This window comes from Tamandua tetradactyla, chromosome 4 (genome assembly GCF_023851605.1).
Source record: "Tamandua tetradactyla isolate mTamTet1 chromosome 4, mTamTet1.pri, whole genome shotgun sequence".
In the NCBI taxonomy this organism is placed as follows: Eukaryota; Metazoa; Chordata; class Mammalia; order Pilosa; family Myrmecophagidae; genus Tamandua; species Tamandua tetradactyla.
In genome coordinates, this window is record NC_135330.1 from 197,423,130 (window position 1) to 197,432,594 (window position 9,465).

At 47.3% G+C, this 9,465-nt stretch overlaps 1 protein-coding gene across 1 annotated transcript; it reads left to right on the forward strand.

The window, feature by feature from the left end:
* The first annotated feature begins 377 nt into the window (after positions 1–377).
* LOC143679646 (NFU1 iron-sulfur cluster scaffold homolog, mitochondrial-like) lies at positions 378–2,547 on the forward strand. Its single transcript, XM_077155881.1, has 3 exons — positions 378–934; positions 1,028–1,093; positions 2,030–2,547. The coding sequence occupies exons 1-3, from the start codon at positions 765–767 to the stop codon at positions 2,424–2,426; spliced, it is 633 nt and encodes a 210-aa protein (XP_077011996.1). The 5' UTR covers positions 378–764; the 3' UTR covers positions 2,427–2,547.
* The last annotated feature ends 6,918 nt before the right edge of the window (positions 2,548–9,465 follow it).

Consider the following 9,465-nt stretch of genomic DNA (forward strand, 5'->3'; position numbering starts at 1 on the left):
GCCATGTAGGCAGTAAGACGCAGAACTAGAGCCCGAAGACATGCAATCTGGCATCAAGTCCACACGCTTAACCGTATCCACGTGACCCTAAATAGAAAGCAAAAGTGTGTCTTGTAGAGAATATGTGAATCAATTTAACGTTATGAAGATTTAAGTGAGCTCGTGTAAAACAATCATAATTGTTTAAATTGGATCAATATAAAATGAAGCTTTTTATTTGCAGTTGAACTTTTAAAAAATGTATGTAATATATCCTCATTGTGACAGGTCAACAATTCAGAGGTCTGTAACAGAAAAGCCCCCCAGCCCCCTGCCCATCCACCTCCTCTGAGCCAATCAGTGCTAACATGGTGGAGTGTGTCCTTTAAAACGATGCTCAGGAGGTAGTAAGCCCCGAGCCTTCGCATAGGGGTGCCGATGGTCTTAGCCAGCAGAACGGTCGCCACCTCGCGGTTCCTCCCTCAGAGCGGGGAAGGAAGTGCCTCAGACCGAAGTGTTGAGTCCGCCCGGGTCTCCGCAGTTGGGGTCTTGCCCTTAGATTCTGTCATGTAAAGATGAATCCAAACACCATTAAGAAACAGTCTTTGCATCAGTTTGTACAAAGAACGCTTTTCCTGCTACCTGCAACCCTATATAACACAGGTGTGGTCTACTCAAATAAATTGAGTAGAATAAAGCCAGATATAACTATTCAAATGTTGGTAGAGTGCTTATAATGTGCGGAGTCTGGCTTACCAATAAATTGTTAAGAAAAGCTCCAAGAAATGATTGGTTCAGAACCAGAGTTAAAAGAATTAAAAAGATACATGTTCATTCAAACACAGGATACCCCAAATCCCAACAGTTTAAAGTTTATTCCAGGAAAACCAGTTCTTGAGACAAGGACCATGGATTTTCCCACACCAGCTTCAGCGTTTTGCTTCCCTTTGGCTAGGTTTGTGGCAACTCTGTGCCAAGCAAGTCTGTTGGCGCCATTTTTCCAGCAACATGTGCTCACTTCGTGCCTTTGTGTCCCATGTTAATTAAGGCACTTATTCAGAATTGAAGGAGTAAAAAGTGTCTTCCTTGGACCAGATTTCATCACTGTTACAAAGAAATAGAAAAACCAATAAGCAAATTTATCTGGAAGGGCAGCGTGCCCCGAATTGCTAAAAATATCTTGAGGAAAAAAAACGAAGCTGGAGGTCTCGCACTGCCTGACTTTAAGGCATATTATGAAGCCACAGTGGTCAAAACAGCATGGTATTGGCATAAAGATAGATACATCGACCAATGGAATCGAATAGAGTGTTCAGATATAGACCCTCTCATCTATGGACATTTGATCTTTGATAAGGCAGTCAAGCCAACTCACCTGGGACAGAACAGTCTCTTCAATAAATGGTGCCTAGAGAACTGGATATCCATATGCAAAAGAATGAAAGAAGACCCGTATCTCACACCCTACACAAAAGTTAACTCAAAATGGATCAAAGATCTAAACATTAGGTCTAAGACCATAAAACAGTTAGAGGAAAATGTAGGGAGATATCTTATGAAGCTTACAATTGGAGGCGGTTTTATGGACCTTACACCTAAATAAAGCAAGAGCACCGAAGAAGGAAATAAATAAATGGGAGCTCCTCAAAATTAAACACTTTTGTGCATCAAAGAACTTCACCAAGAAAGTAGAAAGAGAGCCTACACAATGGGAGACAATATTTGGAAATGACATATCAGATAAAGGTCTAGTATCCAGAATTTATAAAGAGATCGTCCAACTCAACAACAGAAAGACAGCCAACCCAATTATAAAATGGGAAAAAGACTTGAACAGACACCTCTCAGAAGAGGAAATACAAATGGCCAAAAGGCACATGAAGAGATGCTCAATGTCCCTGGCCATTAGAGAAATGCAAATCAAAACCACAATGAGATATCATCTCACACCCACCAGAATGGCCATTATCAACAAAACAGAAAATGACAAGTGCTGGAGAGGATGTGGAGAAAGAGGCACACTTATCCACTGTTGGTGGGAATGTCAAATGGAAAGTGAAGAGTTAGACTGGAATTTGCTCAAACCAGATATTTATGCAACAATCATGGACTTCTTTGCATCTGGTTTACCCCTAGTTATGGAGGAAACATCTTCAGGAGAAGCAGCATCTGAAGAAGATGATGAAGTTGTGGCAATGATTAAGGAATTGTTAGATAGTAGAATACAGCCGACTGTGCAGGAAGATGGAGGAGATGTGATCTATAAAGGCTTTGAAGATGGCATTGTACAGCTGAAACTCCAAGGGTCTTGTACAAGCTGCCCCAGTTCAATCATTACTCTGAAAAATGGAATTCAAAATATGCTGCAGCTTTATATTCCAGAAGTAGAAGGTGTAGAACAGGTTATGGATGATGAATCAGAAGAAAAGGAAGCAAACTCACCATAAAATAGTTTGGGATTTCTTTGGGCCTAATAGATGTCTTGATAATATATACCAAACTTTTATTATTAGTTTGCTAAAGAAGTTGAGAATCAATAAAATATGTCACTTACTTCAGAGAATGACAAAAAAAAAAACAAAAAAAAAAAATGATGCTCAGTATTCCTACAAATAGGTGCATAGTTATGGCATGTGGGGTTTCCTCCTTGTTTCTTTTTTCTCCTCCTCCTTTTCATTCCCTGGGATTATGCCATCACACACCCTCACAGCCTCCTTTGTGTGGTTCTGTGGAGTGTCCCCCACTGATGCATGTGTTCGGCAGGGGGCCCTTTGAGGCTGGTGAGTGGAACTCCGGCCGGGTGAGAGAGTCCCACGGCCACCGCAGAAGGGTCGCCATGACTCCCAGGGCCAAGGCTGCCACTGTGACTCCATGACACCCTTGCATCATGGAGAGTGTCCTTCTGGTTCCTCTTATCCCCTATAATTGCTACCAGTAAAATCCAAGAAACAAAAGGCGCTTGTGTAACTGTCTTGGGAAGCAAGGGGCTGCTGGAGGACCCTACTCTCTGACGACGAGGGATAGATTAGGTTGGTGAGCACTGGCTGGCACTCCAGTCCTGGGCAGGGCCCCAGAGAACTGGGGAGCTGACAAGGGTCAGCAAAGTAGCTTTTACTAGGGCTTCGGCTGCAGAAGGCTCACGGGCAGTGTTACAATTTGTGGTACCCATTGCAAAGTGAACATGCTGGGCTCTGTGTTAAAAAATTACTCAGAATTTCAACATGGTGACAGCAGAGCATTAAACCAAGAATGAGACTCTCCTGAGTGAGAGAGAGGCTCTGGTGAGTGTTCAGATGGCAGGCCCGTGAAGCTGCCTCGCTTGTAGGTCTGCAGTAGTGGCACAGAAGGAAACTTCCATTAACTTGCCCTTTGGTCAAATAACAATACTCTACTTTTCATGGTTACCGAAGATGGATAATACCTTCTTGGTTCTTAAATTCTCATTCTAATGACATTGAAGGAAAAATGTTGAAATTTAATACTTAAGAGTAATTTTTAACATGTGTCAAGGCAAAACTTCTAAAAATATCATGTTTTCTTTACTGCCAGGGGCCACAGGGGTTAGGCTCTGTATCCCCGAGCCTCAGCCTGGGAGACGAGGTCGCTGCCACATGCACTGCGGAATCCTAAGATTTGGGCAGCCTCTTGGGTTCCTTTACTAGAAAGTTAATGGAGGAGACAACATAGGAGCAGGTTTACTGACACTTCTGGATGAGAAATTTTAAAGTTAATCCCCTCTCCCCGTTTTATTTCTTTGCGTTTAATTTCCTTCAAACAATTTTCTTTCTATCCATTTTGCTCTATTACTAGATATCCCTGCCACTATCACTTCTTAAATCTTGGTATGTCTTCCCTAAGCAAGGCCAACATCAATCATCTTTCTCACGTGGGACTTTGAAATACTGACATCTTGGAGAATGGCATTGCACTGGGTTGAAGCTGTCCAGACCCCAGAAAAATATGTTCTCAAATCTAATCTGTTCCTGTGGCTGTGAACCCTTTGCTGAGGTCACTTCATGTGGCCAGGCCAGTCAGGATGGGTCCTGCTCCCCTTACTGGAGTCCTTTGTAAGAGAATGAAATTCAGACAGAGAGAGAGAAAAGGCCACGAAGCAAGAAGCTGAAAGCATTGAAACCCAGGAGAGAAGGGAGAGACCAGCAGACACACCCATGTGCCTTGCCATCTTGAGGCAGCTGAGACGAAGGAAAACGTCTTGGCAGGCACTGAGGAGCCTTCGGACCAGTGGGGGTAGGGGAGGGCATCTGGTGAGAACAGGCGGCTCCTGAAACCCGAAGTGGGTGAATGAAACGGGATACATTGTTCAACCACAGGGCATGGGCCAATCCCAATAACCCATTTACAGTCTTTAACTGGAATGTTCATTCAGCCTATTATTAACAGCTTACTTACAATCCTTAATTTACATGTTTACTAACCAATCACAACAATGTAGAGACAGCCAATCACAATGGCCTACATGTAATCCTTAATTTGAACACTTATTAATCAATCACTATGCACCAACTCAAGCCCCACCTCCCTTCTGATCTTATAAATACCCATGTGGCAAACACCCTGCGGCTGCCTCTCTCTTGAGCATGCCCACCCCTCATGTGTGTCCTTCCTCTTCAATAAACTTTTCTCTCTGGATTTGTGCTGGTTTGAAAGGATGTGTGTCCCCTAGAAAAACCATGTTTTAACCCTAATTTCACTTTGTAAAAGCAGCCATTTCTTCTAATCCCTATTCAGCACCGTATGTTTGAAACTGTAATCAGATCATCTCCCTGGAGATGTGATATAATCGAGAGTGGTTGTTAAACTGGATTAGGTGACAACATGTCTCCACCCATTCAAGTGGGTCTAGATTAGTTTCTGAAATCCTATAAAAGAGGAAACGTTTTGGAGATTAGAGATTCGGAGAGAGCAAGAATGCTGCAGCACCATGAAGCAGAGAGTCCACCAGTCAGCGACCTTTGGAGATGAAGAAGGAAAATGCCTCCTGGGGAGCTTCATGAGACAGGAAGCCAGGAGAGAAAGCTAGGAGATGACGCCGTGTTCACCATGTGCCCTTCCAGATGAGAGAGGAACTGTGACTGTGTTCGCCATGTGCCTTCTCACTTGAGAGAGAAACCCTGAACTTCGTCGGTCTTCTTGAACTAAGGTATCTTTCCCTGGATGCCTTAGATTGTACATTTCTATGCACTTGCTTTAATTGGGATATTTTTTTGGCCTCAGAGCTGCAAACTAGCAATTTATTAAGTTCCCCTTTTTAAAAGCCATTCTATTTCTGGTATATTGCATTCCGGCAGCTAGCAAACTAGAACAGGCTTATATCTGCTTGTCTGATCCCTGACTTCCTTCTTGCGATGAGACAGCGAGCCTGGAACTGGGCTCGGGGAGAGGTGTGGCAACAATGTGGCAGGAGGCAGTGTCGCGCAGCCAGCCCTAGAAGGCGGATCTTTGGGAAGAAAGCATTGCCTTGGGGAGGCCTTGACTTGGACAATTCTGGGCCTGGAAACTGTGAGTGGATAAATTTCCATTGTTTTAGCTGAACCATTTCATGGTATTTGCTTACGCAGACGAGGAAACTAAAGCAGGTAAGGCCATGCCAGGTGAGACGAGGCAAAGCAGCTGGTCCCATCGACAGAGCCCTCCTGCCAGGGCACCATCTTTCCCCTTCCTTTGTGTTGTGAACCGACCCAAGCACATTTATGACACTCAAATCCCAGGCTCTTTTTTGTCAGGTAGCAGTGTCCCTCGATGGTTAGAGTCAAGTGAGCTGTGACCATGAAAGCAGATGTGTGCCTCACGGACAGACATATACTAAATGGGCCTTTTTGTTTAGCAAACAGGCACAGAAGAATTTCTATAGCCTATTCGTAAGCTTGATGACCAGTGCTTTTTCCTTCTAGTCCTCTGACCTCATACAAAAGATTCTTTTGAGGCTAACATGCTAGTATTTCGAGGCAGAATTCTGTAACACTTTAGAGATGGCATCAGGCAATGGAAAATCCGCCCGACCTTGGAAAGGGCGTGGGCTGCAGGCCTCGCTCTGTTCTCACGGCTTGTTCCCGTGGAGGTGGGGAGCGTCTCTAAGATATTTTACCCTGAATACTGCTAGTTTCACTAGTGAGAACCTCCTTCCAACTTTAATTCTGATATTCATAGCCAAAATTAGCAGAGTGCTGTTGATGGAGAAATGACTAATTGTAGCCTTTCCCTTGTAGGGCCAGCTGGCCCACTGTCCACCTGCCCTCGCGGCGGGGGTGTGGCGGGGAATGACTGGCTAGCAGACCAACTTGACCTTGAACACACATCCTATGTGAAATAATTTAAAGTCAGTTTCGGACATCCTAACAGTCTCATAGCCATGCTTAAAGAACTATCCCCACTTCTTAGCCATAAACCCTACTGCACCTGGCCTCACCCCACTCGGGACCCCTGTCCCTGGTTCCGTCTCATCCTCTCTCTGGGACACTGGACACTGTTGGCTGAAGCCTCCTTTTTGATACTCTCTCCTCCTACCTTTTCAACTGTTCCTTTTTCGCGGGCTCCTCTTCCTTCTCACTTATTCAGGATTAATGATCTTGAGGGTTTTGACCTCAGCCTTCTCTTAGCCTTTATACCCCCCTTGACTGAGCTCATCTAAGCCCTGGGCTTCGCGTTCTCCCACATCGAAAGTTCGGGAATCCTGATCTTCCTCTTGGGGGCCCCCGACTCCGTGCAGAAGCAATCATCTCCACCTGGAGACTTCCCAGGCCAACGAGTGCATCACGTACAAAGGAATCCATCACCACTCACCCCGCCAAGGCTGCTTCCTCTCTTCCAATTACTGGCATCACCATCCACCTAACTCCTTAAGCCTCAGACCTGTAAGTCTTGACCATTTTCCTTCTCTCACCCCTGCATCTAATTGGTCACCTTCTAAGTGGCTCTTTTTAAAAAATAGCTATTTTATTGAGATACATTCACATAGCATATAATCATCCAAAGTGTACAGTCAGTGGTTCACAGTATCGTCATACAGCTGTGCATTCAGCAGCACAATAGGTTTTGAATATTTTTATTACTCCAAAAAAAAATAAAAATAAAAAAGAACACCCAGAACATTCCGTACTCCTTATTCCCCCCTCCCCTACCCACTGTTTGCTTATTTTTGTCTTTTTTTCTTCTTGCTCATCTGTCCATACGCTGGATAAAGGGCGTGTCAGTCACAAGGTTTTCACAAACACGCAGTCACACCATAAAAGCTCTATAGTTATCGATCATCTCCAAGCATCAGGGCTACTGGATCACAGTTCAACAGCTTCAGGTCTTTCCTTCTAGTCATTCTCATACACTAAAAACTAAAAAGGGCGGCCGTGTACTGCGGAAGAATAACCTCCAGGATGACCCTCGCTGTCTGAGCCTCTCAGCACCTAAGTGACTGTCCATCCCTTCCCTCTTCCCCGTGGCCATGGCCCTGCGCCTTTCCACCTGCCCCTGCATTTCTGGAAGAGCAGTAACTGGGCCCTCTGCTGCCGTCCTTGCCCCAGGAGCCCATCCCCCTCCGGGGCACACGCGGCTTCCCAGAAGTGTTCAGCGTGCGCTCACCAGGTGCCTGCAGCGCCCGAAGGCGTCAGCAGGCGGCCCCTGTCCGGGAACAGCGAACTCCGGGCGCGGCCGCGCAGGCAGAGAGGGTGCGTGCAATGCCCCGGGGCGGGGTTGGCTCACGGGTGTGAGAGGGGCCCCCGAGGCAGATTGGGGGACCAGGTCGGGGTGGCGACAGCGAGGTCGATGAGAGGGTTTGATCCTGCGAACCGCTGGCGCGGGTGGGGGCCCTTCAAAGTGCCCTCGGGAGGCTGGAGCGGGAGCGGAGGAGGTTCCCACCAGGACAGCCGGTGCATTCGCCCGGGGGCCACCCGACGCCACCAGCCCCGCACGCCACCAGCCCCGCGCGCCTCACGGTTAGGTTTCCACCCCCGGGTCTACTCAGTGCAGAGGGGAGCGAAGCCCCAAGTCCAGGGTTATGGAGCACTTTGGAGAGGGGGATGGGAAGCTCAAAGGTCAGGGACATCCCCAAGACCACCTGCTCCTCACCCTGGAGTCCCTTTTCAAAGCCGACTGGTGGCAATAATGAGGGGTGCTGCCGCTGGCTGCCCCGGGGCACGCTCACCACCCGTCTCCTCTGACCCCTCATGGCCCTGGTTCATTCCTGCAGTTGTAGGAAGGCCTCCTGAGGGGTACGGATAAGTTACGGGCCTCATCTTCAAGGGCGCATGCTGCAGCGGGAGACAAGGATGTAGGTGTGGGGTCAGTCATATCCCCCAACGAAAAGCACTGTGGCGGTTCGAAGCTGTGTGTACCCCAGAAAAGATCATGTTCTTTTAATCCATTCTTGCGGGTGTAGACCTATTGTGGGTGGGATCCTTTGATTAGGTTATGTCAGTTGAGGAGTGCCCCAGGTGGGTCTAAATCCTCTTCCTGGAGTCCTTTAAAGGGTGTAAAGTCTAGAGAAATGCCTGGAGAAGCTGAGAGGACCCACAGAAAACAGAGGAAGCCACGGAAGCCAGAAGCTGAGAGCACAGAGCCCACGGGAGAAGGGCCAGCAGACGCCCCATGATGGAGGAGCCCTGGACGCCAGCAGCCTGTCTTCAGAGTCCAGGCAGTCGCCTGTGGGTGCTGAGCTGGACCTTTCACAGCCTAAGAACTGTAAGCTGTAAGGTAGTAAATGCCCACCAAAAATGCCAGCACGTTCCTGGCATTCTGCATGTGGCAGTGTGAGTTAGATTCAGTTGTCAACTTGGCCGGGTGAAGCCACCTAGTTCTGTTGCTGTGGACATGAGCCAATGGTACTGTGAACCTCATCTGTTGCTAATTACATCTGCAGTCGGCTAGGAGGCTGTCTGCTGCAATGAATGACATTTGACTTAATTGACTGGTGCTTAAATGAGAGACTCAGTGTAGCACAGTCCAAGCAGCTCAGCATTGGTCATCTAATTGACCAATGGCTCAATTGGCTCATCTCAGCACTTGCAGCTCAGCCCAGGCCTTTGGAGATGCAGAAAGGAATCACCCCGGGAAAAGCTGTTGGAGAGAAGGCCAGCAGAGATCGCCCTGTTCCTTACCATGTAAGAAAGAACCTCAGTTGAAAATTAGCTGCCTTTCCTCTGAAGAACTAACAAAATAAATCCCCTTTTATTAAAAGCCAATCCATCTCTGGTGTGTTGCATTCCGGCAGCTAGCAAACTAGAACAGGCAGCCCAAGCACACCAGAGCAGGCGTGCTCATCTTACCCTCACTGTGGGCTGTGAACCCCTGTCAATAGGGCCTTTCGATGAGTTATTTTGAGCTGGATTGTGGTAGGCCTCAGTCTGGATTACTAGAGGCTCTATACAGAGAAGAAACCGGAAGCAAGAGCTCAGGGAGACCATCGGGAAGTGGAGAAATGGACATGAGGTGAGAGCTCGCCACGTGACTGAGGCAAGGGTGTGAGCCAGAGCCCTG